General features: G+C 39.1%; 1 protein-coding gene across 1 annotated transcript in view; it reads right to left on the bottom strand.

Annotated features, from left to right (window-relative positions):
* tmc1 (transmembrane channel-like 1) overlaps positions 1-21,721 on the bottom strand; it is a 47,705-nt gene extending 25,984 nt beyond the window's left edge. Inside the window, exons 1-4 of the mRNA XM_059969080.1 lie at positions 21,588-21,721; positions 15,744-15,834; positions 14,051-14,132; positions 1,069-1,175 (exon numbers count right to left, since the gene is read on the bottom strand). Coding sequence (XP_059825063.1) covers positions 1,069-1,175; positions 14,051-14,132; positions 15,744-15,834; positions 21,588-21,685 — 378 coding nt within the window. The 5' untranslated portion in view covers positions 21,686-21,721. The remainder of the gene's footprint in view (positions 1-1,068; positions 1,176-14,050; positions 14,133-15,743; positions 15,835-21,587) is intronic.
* Positions 21,722-25,548: the final 3,827 nt, after the last annotated feature.

Raw genomic sequence — 25,548 nt, 5'->3', positions numbered from 1 at the left:
AGACTAACAATCCTGCCCAGACTGAGCAGGAATGTGAATGTCCAGCTTTCTAATAAAGCGGTTAACATGAATACATAAGCAGCAGTAGACAGTGATACCCTGTAATTTAGTCTAAATGTCATATCAGCAAGCTATAAACAAATTAACCACCCACCCTGCCCCCCTCGATTTTAACCGAGCGATATGAACAGTACAGTGTAGACCTAATTTGGTACCTAATTTGATGAAGTAAGTTTAACTTCAGGATCGTAGAAAAATAGTCAAGGCAGACTCCCAGCTGAACTCAACAGCAAAAGTGTGATGGCTACCAGCAGCTGGACAGGCAGCCAAAATGGAACTACAAGGCTGGTCCTTGCCTGTTACCAAAACGGTTCAGTAATGTTCCAGAATGTAACAGTCTATTGCCATTTGATTACTATCTTGGGCAAATTTCCTGCAGTTCCACCCTCAACGCCAATTTTAAAGAGTTCAACAATTCATATAAACTAAAACAACTAGTTGTTTTGTCAGCTTCATATACTCTTCAAGAAGGTGCATTTTTTTTTAAAAAACTTGACTTGATAAAAAAATTACATTCCAGAATGCAGATATGTAAAACAGGGGAGGAAGTCACAGTCTTGTTCCTACTCATTGTCAAAGAATTATTTGTTCCAGGCATTACACTGATCTGGTTAGATAAGGAATGGTACAGTTGATTGAGACAATTTCAATTTAAACGTCAAAATTGTCACTGTTAAACACCACTGGTGACTTGGTACTTGGGTATCTCAGCAATAAGATACATGAATCTGAGCACCAATTGCTACAGTAGATATGTAATGCAATGATCTACAGTCCTTTTGAATGAATTCTCCTTCAACAATGAAGGAGACAATATAGCCACTGCTGGGATTCTCCTGTCTTTCAAATTACTTGTTTGAGAGCTTGTCTGGTATAAACTAGTCAGATAACAAGAAATTGTTATTGTCTCATTGTCTGTGAAATCCTATTTGTTTTGTTGAAGAAATTCAGTTAGCAATTAATTAGAGGCTTTTTTAAAATACAGCTTTAACCAGTAATTGCATTTACCTCGGGGATCATGACCAAACCAAACGTTAATCCAAAAAGAACCATATTGATCCCATACATCCATCTTAAGAATATGAAATATGAAGCAACAGAAGAACCAAAGTGACCTGGTAAAGCCAAAAAAAGGTGGTTACTACAAGCTACACACAGTGATATTCTTGTGCCAATATACCTATCAAGCAATTATAGAAATGAAAAAAAAACGGGATCAGTATTATAGTCAGTGAGGTAGGAAACATTCATTTGAAACTAGGAAACCAGGAGTGATGTTTTGGGGCACTATGAAGGCTGTTAAGAAAAATGCCAGAACTTGCCCTGAACATCAGCCACTATCTCAAAGGATATAGTCTCAGAACAGCATAGGTAAAGCACAGCCCTCCAATCTGCACTTACTGCACGAGCATTTTCTCAATGACTTCCCTGACTTGCAAATGTGAGAACAATATGTATTCACATTAATTTTGTTGCTAAGTGTTCACACAGCATCACTCACACTTGTTCACAATCCAGCTAGGTCTTTGAATTGCAGACAGTGCTGGATAAGATCTTAGACCTATTGTTTCCGTACACTACACTTCCAAGAAAAAAAATAGATCAGATTATGAAAGTGAGAGCAAGCATTTTGAGCTCTGTTCATATGATTAGATTGTAAAAACAATCCCCTCTTGGGCAGGTTGATATTAGAATTCGATCCTGAGATGTACCGTACATCTTCAGACTCCAAATCAGCCTGAATCTATGCAGTGGTAGAATGGAATATTTTAGTTCATTTTAATTTACTTACAGATAGCACAATAGTTATAGGGTTGTTTTTTTCTCTTTTTCAATCTTTTTATTATTATTATCAATATATATTGGGATTACAAACTTACAAATTCATACTAAGCATGAAAGGATACACAAGCAATAGTTACAATATAATTAAGTCTTCCTAAATCATGAATGATACAAACAACATATAAACAAAGCAAAACTAGGTTATATCATAATATATATTTAAAAAAAATAAAAAAGAGAAAAAGAAAAAAAATTATGCTAGAAAAACTAATCTAACTACTAATAAAGAGAAAAAAATATTTTTTTAAAAATGGGCTGTTTATAATATCTATAAAAAATACAAAATCATCAGTATCACCAACTCCAATCCTCTCAACATATGTATAATCAAAACTGGAAAAATGAATAGGTTTGGAACAGGGTCTCATTACATCATATGAAAATATTGAATAAATGGTCTCCATGTCTTTTCAAATTTAATAGAAGGGTCAAATACAACACTTCTAATTTTCTCCAAATTTAGACATAACATAGTTTGAGAAAGCCAATAAAATATGGTAGGGGGATTAATTTCTTTCCAATTCAACAAAATAGATCTTCTAGCCATTAATGCAAGAAATGCAATCATTCGACAAGCAGAAGAGGATAAACGGAGTGAGTCCATCATTGGTAAACCAAAAATTGCAGTAATAGGATGATGTTGTAAATCAATGTTCAATACCGTGGAAATAATATCAAAAATGTCTTTCCAATATTTTTTCAGAAGCGGACACGACCAGAACATATGAGTTAAAGACGCTATCTCAGAATGACATCTGTCACAAATAGGATTTATATAGGAATAAAAACAAGTCAATTTATCCCTAGACATATGAGCCCTATGCACAACTTTAAACTATATTAATGAATGTTTAGCACATATAGATGATAAATTGACTAATTGAAGAATTGTATCCCAATTCTCAGTAGGGATAGTAAGGTTAAGTTCTCTTTCCCAATCATTTTTAATCTTACAGAAGGGCTCTGAACGTATTTTCATAATTATATTGTAGAGTTTTGATATTACACCTTTCTGAGAAGGATTTAGTTCTAACAAATTCTCCAAAATACCCGAAGACTCAAGATTTGGAAAGGTAGGAAGTACAGTATTTAAGAAATTCCTAATCTGTTAATATCTAAAAAATGAAATCTAGGCAAATTATATTTATTAGATAATTGTTCAAAAGTCATAAAACAATTATCCAAAAATAAATCAGAAAATCGTAGTAATCCTTTAGTCTTCCAAGCTGAATAAGCTTGGTCTATAATAGAAGGATAAAAAAAGAAATTGGATACAATAGGAATAGTTAAAACAAACTGATTCAACCCAAAAAATTTCCGAAATTGAAACCATATACGTAAAGTATGTTCAACTATTGGATTGTCAATTCATTTCTGCAATTTAGAAAGAGCAAAGGGAAGAGACATCCCTAAAATAGAACCCAATGAAAATCCTTGTACAGATTTAGTTTCCAAGTTCACCCAATGAGGGCTAAAAGATAAATCCCAATCCTTTAATCAACATATCAAATATCGGATATTAACTGCCAATAAAATCTAAAATTAGGCAATGCCAATCCACCTTCCTTCCTTGCCTTCTGTAAATATTTCTAATCTAGGATTTTTATTCTGCCACATATATATGAAGAAATTTTTGAATCAACATTAGCAAAAAAAGATTTTGGAATAAAAATTGGTATTGCTTGAAATATATATAAAAACTTGGGTAAAATGGTCATCTTAATAGCATTAATCTGACCTATCAGAGATAAAGATAATGGTGACCATTTAGTGAACAAACATTTAATCTGATCAATTAAGGGTAAAAAAATTAACCTTAAATAACTCCTTATAATTTTTAGTAATTTTAATCCCTGAGTATATAAAAGAGTAATGAACTAATTTAAAAGGTAAATTTACATAAATTGGAACCTGTCTATTTAAAGGAAACAATTCACTTATTAAGATTTAATTTATACCCGGAAAAATTACTAAATTGAGCCAACAATGCTATAACTGCAGGAATGGATTTCTCAGGATTAGAAATAAATAATAACAAATCATCTGCGTATAATGATAACTTATGTATATCCATCCCACGAGTAATGCCAAAAATGTTCTGTGATTCTCTAATAGCAATTGCCAAAGATTCTAAAGCAATATCAAATAATAATGGACTAAGAGGACAGCCTTCGTACCCCGAAATAAACGAAAAAAGGGAGATCTTTGATTGTTGGTAAAAACTGAGGCTACTGGAGTATGATATATCAGTTTAATCCAGGAAATGAATGTCGGACTAAATTTAAACTTCTCAAACACAGTAAATAAGTATGGCCATTCAACTCTATCAAATGCTTTCTCCGCATCTAATGAAATGACACATTCTGAGGTGCTACTTGAAGGAGTATAAACTGTAACGTTCTCCTTCGCGTGTAATGAAACGCCGAATTAAACGTCGAGATAAACCACAGTTAATAAGAACCAGATCGCAGTAAGATTAACCATTTACTGTTCACTCTTCACATTAACATATAGTGAAAACTGTTGATAAAACAATACAAGATTGATACAGTATTTGTTCCTTCCTTAATATCACATTTCAATTGTAAATACTTGCAAAGGTGACTATAACTACATTACACTAAGGTGCAGTATACAGGGAGAGTTTACCTGCTCCATTGACTACTTTAAATACACTTCCATGCAAACTATCCGCGACTCTTTAACTAACGAAAGCATAAACATTATCGACCGTCGTTACTTCTAACAGGATCGGCATTAACATCTTAGTTCAATATATCGATTATCTATTAACTTACAGCGTTGCTCTCATTGTGATTTCTCATGCCTGCAAAACAACTTCTGCTCGGGTCTGCCTCGTGGTGAGCCCCCACCCTCGTGTTAATTCCAAACCGGTATTTTCCCACAAGACGCGGCGAAACCGGATGTGACGTCATCGCATGCCGATATATTTTACATGCAATGAATATACTTTAAACACTTCTAATTCTAACTAGAAAATACTATCGAATGAATTACTAAGCAAAAATATTATAAACTAAATAACTGTCGTAAAGACAGCACATAAACAATATTCAATAATCTCCTAATATTGAAAAAAGAATAGCAATTTTTAATAAAACCAGTTTGATCTTCCGAGATAATTTGAGGTAATACCTTCTCCAGCCTGGACGCCAGTAACTTGGAAAAGATCTTGGAATCTACATTCAATAAGGATATTGGTCTATAGGATGCACAGTCAGTAGGGTCTTTATCTTTTTTCAATATTAAAGAAATGGAAGCTCTATAAAAAGATCGTGGCAGTTTACCCAATCTAATTGCTTCTTCAAAAACCCTGCATAACCAAGCAGAAAGAGTAGAGGAAAAACACTTTAAAAATTCCACAGTATACCCATCTGGATCTGGTGCTTTCCCAGAATTCATAGAGGAAATAAACCCTTTAATTTCTGCATCTGTAATAGGAGTTTCTAATATTGAAGGATCATCTGATGATAATTTTGGAAAATTCAATTTCCCACGAAAATCATACATGGTATTATGATCATGAGGGAATTCAGAATGATACAGGGAGGTATAAAAATCTTGAAAAGATTTGTTTATCTCATCATGGTTAACTGACAATTCACCAGTCTGTTGACAAATCTTAATAATTTGACATTTAACCAAAGCATTCTTCAATTGATTAGCTAACAGTTTATCTAATTTATCACTATGTATATAAAAATCAGATCTGGTTTTCATTAATTGATTTTCAATCAAAGATGTAAGTAATAAACTATGTTCCATTTGAAGTTCAACCCTTTGTTTGTAAAGCTCCTTCCTAGGAGCAGTCGACTATTTCTTGTCAATTTCTTTAATTTTATCAACCAATAAAAGAGTTTCCTTCTTAATATGTTTTCTCAAACCAACAGAATAGGAGATAATCTGTCCATGTATATATGGTTTAAAAGTGTCCCAAAGTGTTCCGCAAGAAATATCATCCGTGGAATTAGTTGAAAAGAAGAAATCGATCTGTTCCTTCATAAATTTAATGAAATCCGGATCTTGCAGTAAGGTAGAATCAAATCGCCATTGCCTAACACTAGAAACTGTATCCATAAATTTAATAGAAAGTTTCAATGGAGCATGATCAGAGATGACTATAATATCATAATTACGACCAATTACAGATGGAATAAAATGACAGTCAGTAAAAAAATAATCAATTCTCGAGTAGGAATGATAAACATGTGAGATAAATGAAAACTCTTTCTCCTTAGAATGCCGAAATCTCCAAATATCGAAAATTCCATTATCAGTCAAAAAAGAATTAATGTAAGTGGCCGACTTATTAGGTAAGGTCTGAGTGGATATAGATCTGTCCAGCAAAGGATTTAAACATTTAAAGTCACCATTCATTAACAACATATATTCATTTAGATTAGGTAGAGAAGTAAATAAGAACTTTAAAAAATCAGGATAATCCACAGTTGGAGAATAAACATTAACCATAGCAACCTTTTTGTTAAAAAGTAACCCAGTAATTAACAAAAATCTACCATTCAGATCCGAAATAATATAGTGTTGGACAAATGTAATAATCAATAAAAATTGAAACTCCCTTTACTTCGGCATTCAAATTCGAATGGTACTGTTGATCCCTCCAAAACCCAAAAAAACACTGATTGTCCTCTTTCTTCACATGAGTTTCTTGTACAAAAATAATATGTGCATTCTGTCTTTGGAATACTTTGAAATTTTTTTTCCATTTAATCGGATGGTTTAAGCCATTAGTATTCCAAGAGACAAAACTAATGGTCTGAGCCATATTTCTAAAATCAACCCTCTGGTATATAAAGAGTTAACCAAATTATGAACTCATGCACCCGGAAGAGGAACAAAAATAAGGGGCGGTCCTGGAAGTAACAACATCGCAGATATTTTAGTAGTTTAAAAACAGCCCAAATGAAAAAACTAAAAAAAAACTGGTAAAAAGAACAATAGATTTAGAAAAGAGACCTCCACCCCCCACCCATGAAGAAAAAGCCCATGCCAAGCCTGGAGAAGGCTGGGAAAAAAAAGGAATTATACTAAATCTACCCCCATGTCAGCAGAAGGCAACTCCAAATATATAAAGGAGAGAAAAAAAGATCCACCCAAACTCCAAAAAAGTAATTATCACTATACTAAAACAAACTTCTTAATATAATTGCTAGTAAAAAAAACAAAAAGAATATAAACACTAGTAACTTATAACCCAAACGAAAAGTTAAAATGTGATAAGAAATGCATTATTGGAAGAAGACGAGAGGGAAAAAAATGGCGATATCAAAAAAAAACAAGAAATATTTTAGAGAAGAAACCACCATCTTAGTCACACAAAAAATGAAAAGGATATATATCAAACCGTGAAAAAAAAATTCACCTTCAAAGGGTTAATAATAATGACCAAAAATAAAGTACAGTGGTTAAAGTAAGTAAAATAAGAAGATTAGTATGTCGAAAAAAAAACTTTAATTAAAATATAAAATATAGAATAAACCTACACCAATAGCCAGAAACAAAATCTGGTTTTGGAAACAAAAACTCTCTTATAACAATCAAAATCACTCATTTATTAGAGACGAGAATCCCAAACAGTAGGGTAGTTCTTATCCAGAAAGCTTCGAGCTTCAAATGTGGAGAGAAAAACACGCCATGGTGCATTCGGAGGCAAGATTCTAAGCTTCGCAGGGTATAGAAGCGCTGGTTTTAGATTTTTCTCATAACATTCGGACATCAGAGGTTTAAAAAGCCTTGCCTTCATTACTTCTGGGCTAAAATCCTCCACTAATCTAAACTCGAAATCTTTGAATTTAATCATCCCTAAATGCCGAGCCACACAAATAAATTGCTCTCTGACATGCACATAATGAAATCGAACAATTACAACAGGTGGTTTAGATGAAGAACTTAATAATCAACGCATAATTCTGTGGGCACGATCAAGTAACGGTGGACTGTCTGGGAATACAGAAGGGAACGCATCCTTTAAAAGTTTAGCAAAATACTTCGAGGGGTCCCCTTGTTCAATACCTTCCGGGAAACCAAGTATGCATAAGTTCTGTCTTCTGGACCGATTTTCAAAGTCGACACTCTTGGCTTTAAGTGTTTCCACCTGTTTAATCGTCGAAGATAATTTCTGCTCCAGTTTTTCAATTAACAAGTCTCGCTTCCGAGCGTCCTCTTGCAAAGTTGCGATTAGAGCTTGCTGCTGGTTAACTACTGAATCAGTCTTATCCATATAATCCTGAAAAGCCTTTATATCTTGTTTGAAAATTTGGCGTTGTTCTTCAAATTGTTCATTTAAAAGCTCCAATAACATTTCATAAGTTAATTCAGTGCGCTTAGGATAGGACTTTTTTTTCTTTCCGTTGCCGTTAGAATCTTTCCCAGGGTCTCACCCTTTAGATCTCAAAGCCATTTCTGTACTCATTTCTTCAAAATTCACAATACACTCTTAAAGATAAGTCCAAAAAAGTAGCAAGAATCTTTTGGTGTAGGTAAAAGTAAGTTAAATAAGGGTGATCATAGGTTAAGAAAAGTAAAGGTTATGGAGCGAATCTGAAACAGTACTCACTCCATGAGCGCCTCCTGGTGACCCTCTATAGGGTTGTTTTACCTTCCAACAGATGCATGAGTATAGAATGAATGGAAAAAGTAACAACTGCCCAAATTTCTAAGCCAAATGTTTGCACTTCTGAGAATCATCAGCCAGATTCTTTTCAACTGCTTGTTTGAAACATGAGCAAAGTGAGACAAGTGTAGGTGTGATAGTGTAGAGAGGGTGTCTCTTCTTTCTACCTAAAGGAAAGCTTTCAACTTACCTTGAGCACCTCTTCATCTTCCCATTAGTTACTGATCTACTTCTGCCTGGTGGGAAAGTCAGTTTGGTTTCCTCCTATGTCAAGTGATGATCTTTGGGGCTGTATTTTAGATGCTTTTTTTTGCCAGAAGCTGTATTGTCTACCCTCCTAAATGCTGACAAGTTCATAACTCTCTCTATTCATAATTTTTGTTGAAATTATCTTGTATAATCTGTTACACACATAGGCTTCTGTTGCCTCAATAGTGCAAAATTCATAAGTAAAGCTGTGCTGTCTTTGCGACAGTTGTTTGGTTTATAATATTTTTGCTTAGTAATTCATTCGATAGTATTTTCTAGTTAGAATTAGAAGTGTTTAAAGTATATTCATTGCATGTAAAATATATCGGCATGCGATGACGTCACATCCGGTTTCGCCGCGTCTTGTGGGAAAATACCGGTTTGGAATTAACGCGAGGGTGGGGGCTCACCACGAGGCACACCTGAGCAGAAGTTGTTTTGCAGGCATGAGAAATCACAGTGAGAGCAACGCTTTTTCACCATATGTTAATGTGAAGAGTGAACAGTAAATGGTTAATCTTACTGCGATCTGATTTCATTGACTGTGGTTTATCTCGACGTTGAATTCGGCGTTATTAGTACACCCGAAGGAGAATGTGACAGTGAAAAAGCGGCATTATCAGGTGTTTCAAGTGCTGCAATGTCAGCTCGATCCAGCATCAAGTCGACGCCGCCCAGCGACAAGGGCGGTAAACCGACATCAAGTAAGCCCACCCAGGCGTCATCAGGTGTTCCAAGTGCTGCAGTGTCAGCTCGATCCGGGATCAAGTCGATGGCGCCCAGCGACAAGGGCAGTAAACCGACATCAAGTAAGTCCACCCAGGCAAGAGCCAAGGCAGAAGCCGCCAAGGTGCGACTGCGTTACGCCAGACAAGAAGCAGTTTTGAAAATGAAACAGGCCACCAGAGAAGCCAAAATCCAGAAGGAAAGGGCCGCCAGACAAAGAGAAGAGGCCGCCAGGCAAAGTGAAGCGGCTGCCAGAGAAGCCGAAACCCAGTTGGAAATGGCAAAAATATCGACAGAGTTGCAAGTGCTGCAGTTAGAAAGAGAAGAAGAAGCTGCCAAGGCGGAAGCAGAGTACATAGAAGAAGCTGAAGGGTCGCGTGATCTGACCGAAGTAAGATCTACTTTAGAAAGGACCAGACTGGAACGCACAAGCGACTATGTACAATCTCAAATAGACAGGCAGGCTCGTCTCTCCTCTCCATACGTATTCGATAACTTCCCCAGCTACGAGGAACCTCAGAGAGTCACGATTGCATCACATCCATACGAGGAAGAAAATTTACCCTCGCGACTCCGTGATGAAGTCAAGAATGAAAGAGCTGACAACCGATACTTCTCGACACCAAACTTACAAAGTTTGATGCGAAGAGATGCAGAGGTCGAATCCAGGACGGCAAATTCCATGAGAAACGTGCGCTCTCAGTCATATAGGCGCCAACGTACTTCTCCAGCCCGCATGCCGCTTACAGCCGATCCCACAATGCAGTATTTAGCATGATGGGATCTCGTCACTTCGGGACTGTACCAGTTTGACGATAAACCTGAAAATTACTGTGCATGGTACTCGACATTCACCAACGCGATCGATGGAGTCCAGCTAAGTGCAACCCAAAAGTTGGACCTTCTGGCGAAATGGCTGGGAAAAGAATCACGCGACCAGGTGAGATGCATACGTTCAGTGTACATCAACAAACCCGAACTAGCCTTAAGAAAAGCGTGAGAGAGACTTCGGGAGGACTATGGGGCCCCCGAAGTTATTGAAGCGGCGCTATATCGACGTCTGGAAAACTTTCCTAAGGTGTCAGCCAAAGATCACATTAAGTTAAGAGAATTCGGAGATTTACTCATGGAGATCCAAGGCGCCAAAGAAGATGGCTACTCAGCTGGTCTAGTATACCTAGATACTCCATCCGGGATTAGACAAGTCGTTGCCAAACTTCCTTTTGGGCTGCAGGACAGGTGGCTGTCCGTTGCTTTAGATTACAAGGAAGAGCACGATGATCAACCACCTCCCTTTGAGCTCCTCACTAGGTTTGTGTGCAGGGAGGCGAAGAAGCGAAACGACCCTAGCCTCGCGGGTCCAGGAAGCAGTACGATTTACACCAAGCCAGGTAGATCCTCTTTGAATGTTTTCAACATTGATAAACCCGTCTCAGTGCTTAAGACTGAAGCCCTTACAACTAACAACGACCCTAGCAAGTATTGTCCATTGCATAACAAACCTCATCCCCTCAAAGGATGCAGAATGCTTAGGGAAAAACCCCTTGCAGAGAGGACGGCTCTTCTCAAGGAGAAAAGAATATGTTTTAGATGCTGTTCCTCAACCTCTCACCTCGCCAGAGAGTGTACGATCGCCGTGAAGTGTCCGGAATGTGATAGCCCAGATCACGTCGGGGCCATGCATCCCGACCTGTCACCGCAAACCGACGATGCTCCTTCACCCCCACAACAGGACGGCGGGGAGGGAGAGGCTCACCCCAGGACAACAGTTGTCAGCTCGAACTGTACAGAAGTTTGCGGTCAAGCTCAGTCAAGCCGTTCTTGTTCCAAGATCTGCCTCACTAAGGTGTACCCTAAAGGAGCCAAAGACAAGGCCATCAAAGCCTATGTGATTCTGGATGATCAGAGCAATCGCTCACTAGTCAGTCCAGAGTTCTTTAAATTGTTCAACATTGAGAGTGAGCGGTTCCCATACTACCTCAAAACTTGCTCAGGCAACATGGAAACCCAAGGAAGGAAGGCAGAAGGCATCCAGATCGAGTCCCTGGATGGTAAAGTCGTCATCTGTCTCCCTCCGCTCTTAGAGTGCGATGGAATCATGAATAACCGCACTGAGATCCCGACACCAAGTGCGGTGCTACACCAGCCACGTCTCCACCACATCGCCAAACACATCCCAGAACTGGATCCAAAAGCGGAAATACTCCTGCTATTAGGAAGAGATGTAATCCGGGTACACAAGGTTAGGCAGCAGGTCAATGGACCACACGACGCCCCCTTTGCGCAACGCTTGGATCTAGGCTGGGTGGTGATAGGAGGGGTGTGCCCTGAAGACGTACACAAACCGACGGTTAACACACTCAAGACCAATGTGCTAGAGAGTGGCCGCCATTCAATCTTTCAACCCTGCCCGAGTGTCCCGTGCATTAAGGAAGCACAACAAGACGTTAACAAGCGTAAAGTAACTGACGAGACGCTAGGTCAGTCAGTTTTCGTTCAAACCAAGCACGGAAATAAACTTGCACAATCAGCTCAAGATGCCATTTCTTTAAAAACAAAGGACACCAAGGTCTTCAGAGATTAAGCAAATAATGGGGTTGCCCCATTGCCTTTCAGAGAACCACGCCAGCGCTCACCAGATAACAAAGAGCAGGCAGTCAAACGATTCACGTCCTTACGGAAAACTCGGGAAAGGAAACCTGAGATGCTGCAACGCACCCGATTGACCCACGAGGTACTGTGCACCCTAATGGCAGAGGTCACAGCCATTATAAACGCACAACCACTCCTACCTGTGTCTTCTGACCCAGAAAACCCCTTCATACTTTCGCCATCAATGCTCCTTACGCAGAAGGCAGGAGCTCCCCCTCCACCAGGAGGCTTCTCAGATGAGGATTTATACACAAAGCAATGGAGACAAGTCCAGGTTCTGGCAAATCAGCTCTGGTCTCGCTGGAGACAAAAGTATCTACCCTTGTTGCAACAGAGACAAAAGTGGACAGAACCCCGCAGGAATCTTCAAGTTGGAGACTTAGTCCTGCTCAGGGACAAGCAAATCGCCCGCAACAGCTGGCCAATGGCCAGAATCACTGCTACATTCCCTAGCGGGGATGGACATGTCAGGAAGATCGAATTGAAGACTACCAACCAAGGCGATGTGAAAATTTACCAAAGGCCAGTTACAGAAGTTATTCTACTTCTACCTAATGACTGATTAAGAGACTAAGTTTTGTACTCTGTTCATTATGACCTTACGAAGGTCAAGCGGGGAGTGTGCTGTCTTTGCGACAGTTGTTTGGTTTATAATATTTTCGCTTAGTAATTCATTCTAGTTAGAATTAGAAGTGTTTAAAGTATATTCATTGCATGTAAAATATATCGGCATGTGATGACGTCACATCCGGTTTCGCCGCGTCTTGTGGGAAAATACCGGTTTGAAATTAACGCGAGGGTGGGGGCTCACCACGAGGCACACCTGAGCAGAAGTTGTTTTGCAGGCATGAGAAATCACAGTGAGAGCAACGCTGTAAGTTAATAGATAATCGATATATTGAACTAAGATGTTAATGCCGATCCTGTTAAAAGTAACGACGGTCGATAATGTTTATGCTTTCATTAGTTAAAGAGTTGCGGATAGTTTGCATTGAAGTGTATTTAAAGTAGTCAATGGAGCAGGTAAACTCTGCCTGTATACTGCACCTTAGTGTAATGTAGTTATAGTCACCTTTGCAAGTATTTACAATTGAAATGTGATATTAAGGAAGGAACAAATACTGTATCAATTTTGTATTGTTTTATCAACAGTTTTCACCATATGTTAATGTGAAGAGTGAACAGTAAATGGTTAATCTTACTGCGATCTGGTTTCATTGACTGTGGTTTATCTCGACGTTGAATTCGGCATTATTAGTACACGCGAAGGAGAACGTTACAAAAGCAGTTGTCAAAACCCAACAGGTATCAAGCCTGACACCAATTGTTGACAGACAATGAATTCAAGGGACAGGGTAAAAATCCAGAGTAAGTGAGCTCAGATCTTATTCATTTGCATCAGACTTTGACAAAAAATTTTAGGCAAGAAATGCTGAGCACTTAATTCTACATTTGTCAACAAGACCACTCTCCAACAGAATATTTTTTTATTATTTTTTATATAAAGAAGTGAATTCACAGCTCATTCCAACAGAAAGAAATCAACTTTGTGAATATAAGTTTATTTTCAAGGTGTTTAACTTCCAAAATTATCCTTGATCAAAAGTCGCACATCTCAAATGCTTTTAATGCACTGAATATTGGAGCAATTTCCCATTCTACACTGCTTCCAAAATTCATCTCTAACCTGCTGCTTTCATAAACCCTTCTTAGTGTCAATGAACCAGAATTAAATTCTAGACATTTATATTGAAATGTTAACTGTCTTATAAATACCAGGCAACATGCCAAAATATTTCATACTTGGAAAGTAACCTAGAGCATTTTGTAAGAGACGTAACGATCACTGTTTTCTCCACTTACTTTCAATCTCTTTTATTTTCATTTCCCATGGAATGCAAGCAGTTTTGAAGTTCTCAAAGTCACGCTGAAACTTCATCCATTTCTGAAAGTTGATATTTGAATCATAGTCAGTTTCTCTTCACAGATACCTGAGAAAAACATTTTCATCATCTCATCAACCTACTGCTCACTAAGTCAGATAGAAGAATGATACCCTGTTTCTAGAGGTGTTTTATTCCCGAATTAGCTGTCACCAAAAAAAAACTTTTCCCTGTACTCTGTCTGAGACTGAGATTGAGGCTGAGTACATCTGTTTTGAGCAGGACTTCTTTGCGCAGAAGACCATGTGACTGCAAATCAATCACTAATGGAAGGCAAGGAATGGCCTAAAAGCCCAATGGATAAACAAGACAGTGAATCCTATTGGGTAGCTCCTCAAGCAGACCACTTTGTCACCAGAACTTCCAAAAGAGCATTGAGACCTTGCTTATTGCAAGCAGTGTGATTCTGGTCATGGAAGGGGCCCTCCCTATCAGATCCTTAAAGCGCAGTTGAAATTTCAACACTTCCTGTTGCCCCATTGGTGGCTGTTTTACAGATCAGAGCATTGTCCAGTTCCGTCCAGAAGACATGTTTGCCAAGAAGATCTGGAAAGAGATGCAGTGGTTTTTGGCAAGGTTCACCCTACATAGCTGTATGACTCTGTGCTCTACATATTCCCAGGAGTTCACACTGAGATAAAATCCTGCTGCACCCACAAGGTTATCAGTTTGGTGAAAAATGCCCTGATCTGAATGAAATTTGTCAGCCTTCCAGTGCACGGGGCTGTATACAAATGAATACTGTAAACTGGTACATTTCAGAGGCACATGATATTGAGCTGAGGGAGCATAATGAAGCCTGCTAGAGCTGCTTCAAAGGAGCACAACTTAGGACCGTGGCTCATAGCCAACTGAGGAACTAGAACTCATGCGAAAGAACAAATAACATTATGCTAATGTGAATCTTTGCAATCTCTGCACTGAGAATGGAGACATTTGAATGTACTGTTTTTATATTTGAAAAGTTATGAATAAAATTCAGTTGTGGGTAAAAATGGTAGGCTGGTTCATGTGGAGATAAGGGAAGAAAACCTGTTCAACCAGAGATTGTTTGGAGTCTGGAAGTCATTACCTAGGGAGTTGGTTGAGGCAAACAACCTCGTCACATCTGTCAAGCCCTTGGTGTGTATGTGAAGACCCTGACCTGCAACTCTATGAACCTGGTGTTGGAAAATGGGAGTAGTCAACCAGCATACACATAATGCACCAAATGGCCTCATTATATGCCATGAATTTTCTGGGCTCTGTTGCTCTGCTTCCCACAAAGTAGCACTGCAAGTGTACCTGAACTACACGAAGGACAGCATTTCACAAGAAGGTGATTTATCTCCTTCTCAAGGACCTAGAGAATATGAATGCTGGCCTTGCCTTTAACTTACTTGTGGATTTTGATTTTTTTATGTATGTTTGTTTAAGGTAAGGTAAGAGAAAACTGTTGGCAACAGCAAATCTTGCATGTTCAATGATATATTGAAGGGCATTCTGCATAGGCTCATTATGACAAGGAAATTCAGCAAATTTCAACCAACAAAGACGAAGTGGCTTTAAAGAAACAAGAGATCAATTGATCAAAGAATATAGTTGTATCTCTCTCCCAATCTTGGGTCACTTACTTTGGTCATCATTACTTTATAGGCATAAAACTTTTTGCCTTTTCCTTTCCCAAGAGCACCTTCAAATTTCTCCACAAATTCCTGTGCTTCTCTGAAAATTGGACAAACATATTTTGATAAAGTAATAGTTGAAACAAATGGAAAAACAGATCTGTAAATTTAGATTCTTCCTGTTGTATGATTAATTTCAACAGGACCATTAGCATTAAAGAACACATCAGTATAAAAATTACATCTTTCAACAGATCAGAAAGATTATTATTTTAATGATGTCTATCAGATGGCCAGATGTCTTTTCATTTCTATCGTAACTGCTCAGCCAGGACAGAAGAGATGGCAGGCAGGATAGTAGAAAGCTCCCCTTGCAGGATGTGGGAAGGTAGGGAGACCTGATGACTACAACTGTGAGAAGTCCATCCAGCTGCATCATCCAATAATCCATGTTCAGGAGTTGGAGCTGGAACTCAATGAACTCCGGATCATTTGAGAGGCTGAGTGGAGTGATAGATCAGACAAAAAGAAAGGTAGTACAGTAAAGGTGAAGGAAAAAAGAAACTGGGTGATAGTCAGGAAAGGGAAAGAGGTTAAGGACCTAGTGCAGAGTACCCCTGTGGCCTTCCCCCTCAACAGCAGGTATATGAGGGGGGTTGACTTAACACAGGAAAAACGCAATGACTGGGTCTCTGGCACTGAGTCTGTCTCTGTGACTCAGAAGGAAACGGGGTTGAAGAGGCATGCTGTGGTATCAGGGGATTTGTTAGTTAGAAGAACGGACAGGAAGTTCAGTGGGCAAGAACAAGATTCCCAGATGATATGTTGCCTCCTGGGTGCCAGGGTCCAGGGTATCTCAGATCAGTCCTCAGCATTCTTCAGAGCGAGGGTGAACATCCAAAAGTCATGGTCCATGTAGGTACCAATTACATAGGTAGGATGACTGTCAAGGGAGTTCACAGAGTTAGGTGCTAAGTTAAAGGGCAGGACCTCCAGGGTTGTGATCTCAGGATTGCTACCTGTGCAACGTGCTAGTGAGGCTAGAACTGGGAAGAATATACAGTTTAATATGTGGCTAAGGAGTTAATGTAGAAGGTAGGACATGAGATTTTTGGATCATTCCGCTATCCTCCAGGGAAGGTGGGACCTGCACAGAAGGGATGGTTTGCACCTGGCCTGGAGGGGGACTAATATCCTAGCGGGAAGGTTTGTTAATGCTGCACAGTAGGGTTTAAACTAAAGTTGCAGGGGGATGGGAACCAGAGTGCCAGAACAATTAGTGAAGAGGTTATAGAGGCAAAAATTGGTAAAACCTCAAAGTTAGGAATCAAAATGTTGAGCATGGTATGACTAGTGTCCTGAGCTGTGTGTATTTCAATGCAAGAAGTATTGCAGGAAACGTGGATGATAGTGCTGAGGATGAGGCAGCTAGTTTACACACAGAGGCAAGGTGTTGTGAAGAGAGGTTGTTGACAAGGCAAAACTGAAGTCAACAGGATGAGTTGCAACATTAAAGGCAAACAAAATCGTAGAGTGAATACAGGACTGAAGATGTTATAATTGAATGTGCGCAGTATATGGAATAAGGTAAATGAACAAGCAGCACAGTTGCAGATTGGCAGGTATGATGCTGTTGACATCGCTGATACATTGCTGAAAGAAGATTATAGCTGGGAACTTGATGCCCGTAAATGCACATTGTATCGAAAGTACTGGTAGGAAGGCAAAGGGTTTGGTGTTGCTCGTTTGGTAAAGAAATGAGATCAAATCATGAGGAAGAGGTGACATCTGGTCAGAAGTTGTTGATTCATTAAGTATAAAGCTAAGAAACTGAAAGGGTAAAAACACCCAGATGGAAGTTATATACAGACACCCAAACAATAGTAAGGATGTGATCTACAATTTACAAGGGGAGATTGGAAATGCATGCCAAAAGGGCTACATTACAATAGTCATGGGGGATTTCAATACGCAGGTAGATTGGAAAATCAGGTTAGTGCTGGATTCCAAGAGGGGGTGTTTCTAGAATACCTACGAGATGGCTTTTCAGAGCAGCCAATGGTTGAGCCCACTAGGAGGAAGTAGAGAGGCTACAGAAAAACTTAGACAGATTAGGAGAATGGGTAAGGAAATGGCAGATGGAATACAGTGTCAGGAAGTGTATGTCATATACTTTGGTAGAAGAAATGAAAGTGTAGACTATTTTCTAAATGGAGAGAAAATACAAAAAACGGAGGCGCAAATGATCCTGGGAGCTCTTGTGTGGGATTCCTTAAAGGTTAATTTGCAAGTTAAGTTTGAGGTGCAGAAGACAAATGTGATGTTAGCATTTCAAAAGGGCCAGAATGTAAAAGCAAGGGTGTAATGTGAGACTTTATAAAGCATTGCTGAGGCCTCATCTGGAGTATTGGGAAAAGATTTTGGCCCCTTATTTTGGAAAGGGTGTGTTGAAACTGGAGAGGGTTCAAAGGAGGTTCAAGAAAATTATTCCAGGATTGAATGGCTTGGCATATGAAGACATTTGATGGCTCTGGGCCTGTATTCACTAGAATTCAGAAGAATGAGGGATGACCTCATTGAAACCTATCAAATTGTGTAAGGCCTCGATAGAGCAGATATAGAGAGGATTTTCCAACAGTGGGAGAGTCTAAGGCTACGTCCGCACTAGACCAGATAATTTTGAAAACGCCGGTTTCACATAAAAACAATAGGCATCCACACCAAGCATTTTTGAAAATACCTCTGTCCACATTAAAATAGGTATGTGGGCTTATCTCCTCCCACTGGGCATGCGCAGGACGCATCTACAGAAAACAAGCAACATGTTTGGTGTCAAATCTCGCCATGAAAATGCACATTTGTGCAGTTACAGGCTAGAAAAACTTAAAATGAAATTGCCAAACAACGGACAGCTGCTTGTTCTCACGCAGGAGGACTTAAAACTAAAAAAAAGACAAATACTGGAGCATATGGAGGCAACTGACAAGGAGTTCATGGACAGTATGACCCAGCTGATGACGAACATTGAAAAACTGACTGACTCTGTTCCATTAATAAAGCACCTTGTTAAATGTATAAAACATGTCTGCATCAGTGTTATCTTGTATTTCCATACAATGTTACATTAGGCTGTTACACATCTACTGTCAAAGTACTTGCATAAATAGGTAAACCACCTTCATACAAGCAAGGACAAAAATTAGGGCAAAGTGAGTATACTTATTTATTCAGTAAGTTATGGGTCAAAGTATTTGGTGAGTACATTTCTAACTCTTCTGGTTTCAGTCTCGTTTCTGTCTGTTCTGAAATTGTTCGGTTGTGTAGGGGGTTGCATTCAGGAAAACAATGAAATGCTGCCATGTGTTCCAGCACATCATGACAGCGTTTTTAGAAATCTCCAGTTACCCCATTCATATTACTCCTGCTCAAGCAGCATCTTCAAATTTAAACACTCTGGAGAGTGTTTTAGAAAAGCTCCGTTTTTAGGAGAGAAAAACACCATTTCAGTGTGGACAGAGGGTCAAAACGAAGAGAGAAAGCTTCGGTTACAAATTTATCCGGTCAAGTGTAGACATAGCCTAAGACCAGCAGGACACAGCCTCAGAATAAAGGGCCATCCTTTTCAAATAGAAATGAGGAGGAACTTATATTGCCAGAGAGTGGTGAAACTGTGGAATTCTTTGCCGTAGACAGCTGTGGAGGCCAAGTCTTTATATATTTTTAAGGCAGAGGTTGATACATTCTTGATTGGTCAAGGTATGAAGGGATATGGGGAGAAGGCAGGAGATTGGGGCTTAGAGGAAATTTGGATCAGCCATAATGAAATGGCAGAGCAGAATCGATGGGCCAAATGGCCCAATTCTGCCCCTTTCTCTTATGGTCTTATTATAACCACATTGGGCCTTCATAACTTGTCAAACCAGCAATTGGCCAATGTCATAGTATTTGAACATCTTAAAACTTTGAAAAAATCATTATTTTATTTAGCAATAATTATTTATTTCAGCTCTGCAATGTAGAAATATTGAGATGTATATTTGCTTTTGACTTTTAATCAGATTTTAAAGGTCCTTCAAATGTAGATCTTAATATGCTACTCTAAACAAGTATATAGGGTGAATAACATGTCATGGTGAGTTCATGGTTTCTGTTGCAGGAAAACGAAATGTTAGAAATCCTCAGGTCTGGAAACAGTAGTAAAATCTGACCAGTAATTAGACCCTGAGAATGTAAGGAATAGGAACAGATGCCAATGACCTCCAGAACCTTTACTGCTATACACACAACCATGGCTGATTTTCCATCTAAGTCTACTTTCCTCTCCAATGTCTCAGCGACTGTGGAATCCAGTTGTTGACTGAATAAGCAACCTATTGAAAACACATAACTCAAAAGAGTCACAATGTTTTAAGTGAAGAATTATCTTTTCATCTAAACTAAAATAATCAATGATTATCTTATTCAATCATTAGCTTGCAGTGGTCAATGTCTAAGCTTGCACATGAAGAATGACAATGAATGACAATTGATCAATATGTGAGTTAGCAGCTTCTGGAGAGGAAGGCAGTAAAGCTAACCGCAGAAGCTACACCTATTAATCTTCAAAGCTGATTTCATTTGGAACCCTAATTCTTAGAAGAATCATTCGACGTTCAGCTCCTATTTAAATTGATCATTACACTCATTACCTTTAATACAGCAAGTAATTGCATCTCAATAAATGGAGCCTCAAGCATGTTATTAAAATCCCTACTTAGTGAATTTAACAGGAAGAGGTTTTTTTATCTTAATATGCACATTTTGTACCAATAAGTGTTATAGCAGTTAAAAATAACATGTAATCAAATCATAATCAATGACCTCTCCAGCAAATTTGATAGAAAAGAAACATAAAAGTATCAATGGGTATTAAACCTAATGAAACATAGGGATTTGCCATTGACACATTTTAAAGATTTTTCCAGTTTTTCAACTTAAATATATTGCAATATGAATGTACGGTCAATTAAAAGTTAAATGTCAAGGTTGAGTTAAAACTTATTTGTCCATGCAAACCGATCAGGTGTCTAGCTAAAGGGCTGTTTACCTTTTCAGATCTTATTCAGCTCCATTCATTTCAAATATTATTCATTTTGGCTCTGCGGGCAGCTGAAGATCCTTCTAAAGCAGGCATGTTTATCACAAATCCTCACAAATCAGAATTCCATCAGCCCTACAAGACCCAATCATAACCTGAACTGAGGTGGTTTAAGTACATCTCGGCAAGAAGGTGTTGCTGACTCACCCTTCGCCTTATTTATTTCATTCCTGAGATACAGTGCGAAATGGGCCCGTCTGGCCCTTCGAGCCACGCTGACCACCAACCCCAGCCTAATGACGAAACAATTTACACTGACCGATTAACCTAACAACTGGTACATCTTTAGACTGTGGGAGGAAACCCACGCAGTCACAAGGAAAATGTACAAACTGCTTACAGGCAGCAGTGAGAACTGAACCCAGGTTGCTGGTACTGTAAGGTGATTTGCTAACCACTACATATCTGACACTGGCCTAAAGGGAGAAGGGCACTTTCTGGTAGGTAAGCTCCATCTCCCTTCCTCATCACCTTCATATCACCATCCTGACAACACCTCCTTGTCATTCATCTATATCTACCGGGTGGCCAAATGTCAGCCAATCTTGACCTGAAATTTAAATGAGGCCTGGGATTCCAGATACACAAGACTGAAACTATCACCAGTCACCCTCCATGCTTTCCTGCCTGCCCACAGTTCACAGTGAATTTGCTATTTATTTCTTATTAAGACTTTATAACACAGCTGTAATCAATTATGAACCAGAAGGATTTACTTCAGTAATTGCAACTTCTGCTTCATAGGTGAGGGCTTATTTCGTAAAGTTGCAATGAGTTTCTTCTTTTCTTCCACTTCATCCTTCAATTTAGCCATATTTTCTTCTGTAATGACTTCACCTTCATCAGATTTTTCTTCAGAGCTAAAATCAAAAGCAAAACACTTAACAACGTATTGTTATGATGGTGACAACCCTCAAATAGAAAAGAACAAGTGATAGAAACATAGAAAACCTACAGCACAATACAGGCCCTTCGGCCCACAAAGCTGTGCCTAACAGGTCCATACCTTAGAAATTACCTAGGGTTACCCATAGCCCTCTATTTTTCTGAGCACCATGTATCTGTCCAGGAGTCTCTTAAAAGACCCTATCATATCTGCCTCCACCATCGTCACCAGCAACCCATTCCACGCACTCACCACTCTCTGCGTAAAAAACTTACCCCTGATATCTCCTCTGTACCTTCTTCCAAGCACCTTAAAACTGTGCCCTCTTGTGCTAGCCATTTTAGCCCTGGGAAAAAGCCTCTGACTGTCCACACGATCAATGCCTCTCATCATCTTATACACCTCTATCAGGTCACCTCTCATCCTTCTTCGCTCGAAGGAAAAAAGGCCAAGTTCACTCAACCTGTTCTCATAAAGCATGCTCCCCAATCCAGGCAACACCCTTGTAAGACTCCTATGCACCCTTTCTATGGTTTCCATGTCCTTCCTATAGTGAGGCAACCAGAATTGAGCACAGTACTCCAAGTGGGGTCTGACCAGGGTCCTACATAGCTGTAACTTTACCTTTTGGCACTTGAACTCAATCCTATGGTTGATGAAGGCAAATGCACTGAATGCTTTCTTAACCACACAGTCAACCTGTGCAGCAGCTTTGAGTATCCTATGAATTTGGACCCCAAGATCCCTCTGATCCTCCACACTGCCAAGAGTCTTACCATTAATACTGTATTCCATCATCATATTTGACCTACTAAAAAGAACCACCTCACACTTAGCTGGGTTGAACTCCATCTGCCACTTCTCAGCCAAGTTTTGCATCTCATCAATGTCCTGCTGTAACCTCTGACAGCCCTCCACACTATCCACAACACCTCCAACCTTTGTGTCATCAGCAAATTTACTAACCCATCCCTCCACTTCCACATCCAGGTCATTTATAAAAATCACAAAGAGTAGGGGTCCAAGAACAGATCCTTAAGGCACACTACTGTCACCAACTTCCATGCAGAATATGACCTGTCAACAACCACTCTTTGCCAACTGCAAGCCACTTCTGGATCCACAAAGCAACATCCCCTTGGATTCCTATGCACCCGTACTTTCTCAATCTTTGCATGGGGTACCTTGTCAAATGTTTTGCTGAAATCCATGCACACTACATCTACTGCTCTACTTTCATCACTGTGTTTGGTCACATGCTCAAAAAATTCAGTAAGGCTCATAAGGCATGACGTGCCTTTCACAAAGCCATGCTGACTATTCATAATCATAATATGCCTGTCCAAATGTTCATAAATCCTGCCTCTCAGGATCCTCTCCATCAACTTACCAACCACTGGCCTGATACGTTACAACTTCTTTTTATTTCTTAGTATCAGTCTTTTCATTATTGCTGTTGCCTCACATCATAGATCGTTCACCTTCAGTCAATTTAAAACAGTAAGCCATTGTAATTCAAAAAAATTAAACTATACTATTTATATCAAATAAACTCAACTTTAATTATCCCCAAAATAGATGTTTAAATTTTCAATTACTCCAACATAGGCTCCTAATACATCTATAAAATGCATTGTGATTCTCTTTAATCCTATTTGCCAAGGACTTTTCATGGCCCCATACAGCCCTTTTTTTGCTTAAGTTTCTTCTTGCTTCCTTTATGTTTCTCAAGGATGTTGTATGATTTCAGCTTCCTAACCCTGATTTATCCTTTCTTTTCTCTTTTTGACTAAACTTACAATATGTTTTGTCATCCAAGATCCCCAGATCTTTCCATCCTTGTCTTTCCTCCTCACAGGAACATGCTGATCCTGAACACTAATCAATTGGCTTTTAAAAGACTCCCATTTGTCGGACGTCACTCTCAAATAGCCGCCCTCAATCTCTTTTCTTCATTTCCTGTCTAATACTATTTTAATTAACATTCCCACGATTTAGCAATTTCACCTAAGGACTAGTCTTATTCCTGATCCATTACTATTTTAAAACTAACAAAATTATGGTCATTGTTCATAAAATGCTGCCCCATTGAAACTTTGATCACCTGAACAAGCTAATTACACAACAAAAAGTCTAGTACAGCTCCACCTACATATTATTTCAAGAAACTCCATAAGGCCATAAGAGATAGCAGCAGAATTAGGCCATTTGGCCCATCAAGTCTTCTCCACAATTTCATCATGGCTGATCTATTTCCCTCTGAACCCCATTCTCCTACTTTCATCCTGTAACCTTCCAGGCACGGATTAATCAAGAACCTATCAACTACTGCTTTAAACATACTCAATGACCTGGCCTCCTCAGCCACCTGTTGCAACAAATTCCGCAAATTCACCACACTCTGACTAAAGAAGTTCCGTCTAAATGGACGTACCTCTATTCTGAGGCTCTGCCCTCTGGTCCTAGACTCCCTCCACTATAGGAAGTATTCTCTCCACATCCATTCCTATATACACCTTTAAATATTCAATAGATTTCAATGTGATCCCCACTCATTCTACAAAATTCCAGTGAATACAAGCCCAGAGCCATCAAATGTTCCTCATACTATACCCTTTTCAAACTTGGAGTCATTCTTGTGAAGTTCCTCTGAACCCTCTCCAATGTCAACACACCTCTTCTTAACTAAGGTGCCCAAAACAGCTTACAATACTTCAGTCTCACTAGTGCCTTTAAAGTTTCAGCATTACATCCTTGCACGTATATTCTAGTCTTCTCCAAACAAATGCTGACATCATATTTACCTTTCTCACCACTGACTCATCCAGCAAGTCAACCATTGGGGAATCCTACATGAAGATTCCCAAGTCGCTTTGCACTTCAGAATTTGAATTTATTGCACATTTACAGAACAGTCTATGCTTTTGCTCCTTCTACAATAGTGCATGACCATACACTTCCTGGCACTGTATTCCATCTACCACTTCTTTGTTCATTCTCCCAATCTGTCTAAGTCCTTCTGCCGACTACCTGCTCCTCCGCCTATCTTCAAATTGCCCACAAATTTGGCCACAAACCCATCAAATCCATCATCCAAATCATTGACATATAACATAAAAAGAATAATCCTCTGTGGGACATTACTAGCCACTGGCAGTCAAGCAGAAAGAGCTCCCTTTATTCCCACTTTTCACCTGCCAATTCATGCTAGTAACTTTTTATAATAGCAGCCTCATGTGCAAAACCTTGTCAATGGCCTTTTGAAATCCAAGTACACAATATCCAACAATTCTCTTCTTATATCCTGCTTGTTATTACCTCAAAGAATTCCAACAGGTTTGTCAGGCAAGATTGTCCCTTAGGGCAACCATGCTTACTTTGGCTTATTTTATCATGTGCCTCCAAGTACCCTGAGACCTCATCCTTAACAATCAACAACATTTTCCCCGAGCACTGAGGTCAGGGTAACTGGCCTATTATTCCCTTTCCTCTGCCTCACTCCCTTCTTGAAGAGTGGAGTAACATTTGCAAATTGCCAGTCCTCGAGAACCATGCCAGAATCTGATGATCTTGAAAGATCATTACTAATGCCTACACAATCTCTGTAACTACCTCTTCCAGAACCCTGGAGTGTAGTTCATTTGGTCCTGATGACCTTTCTACCTTCAGATAATTCAGTTTCCCAAGCACTTCCTGCCTAGTAATAACAATTGCACTCTCTTGCCCCCTGACACTCTCAAACCTTCAGCATACTGCTAGTGTCTTCCCCTATTAAGGCAAATGCAAAATAC

The sequence above is a fragment of the Hypanus sabinus genome, chromosome 5 (genome assembly GCF_030144855.1).
Source record: "Hypanus sabinus isolate sHypSab1 chromosome 5, sHypSab1.hap1, whole genome shotgun sequence".
Classification (NCBI taxonomy): domain Eukaryota; kingdom Metazoa; phylum Chordata; class Chondrichthyes; order Myliobatiformes; family Dasyatidae; genus Hypanus; species Hypanus sabinus.
Note: the sequence above shows the minus strand (reverse complement) of the source record. Positions and strands in the feature narration are given on the sequence as shown.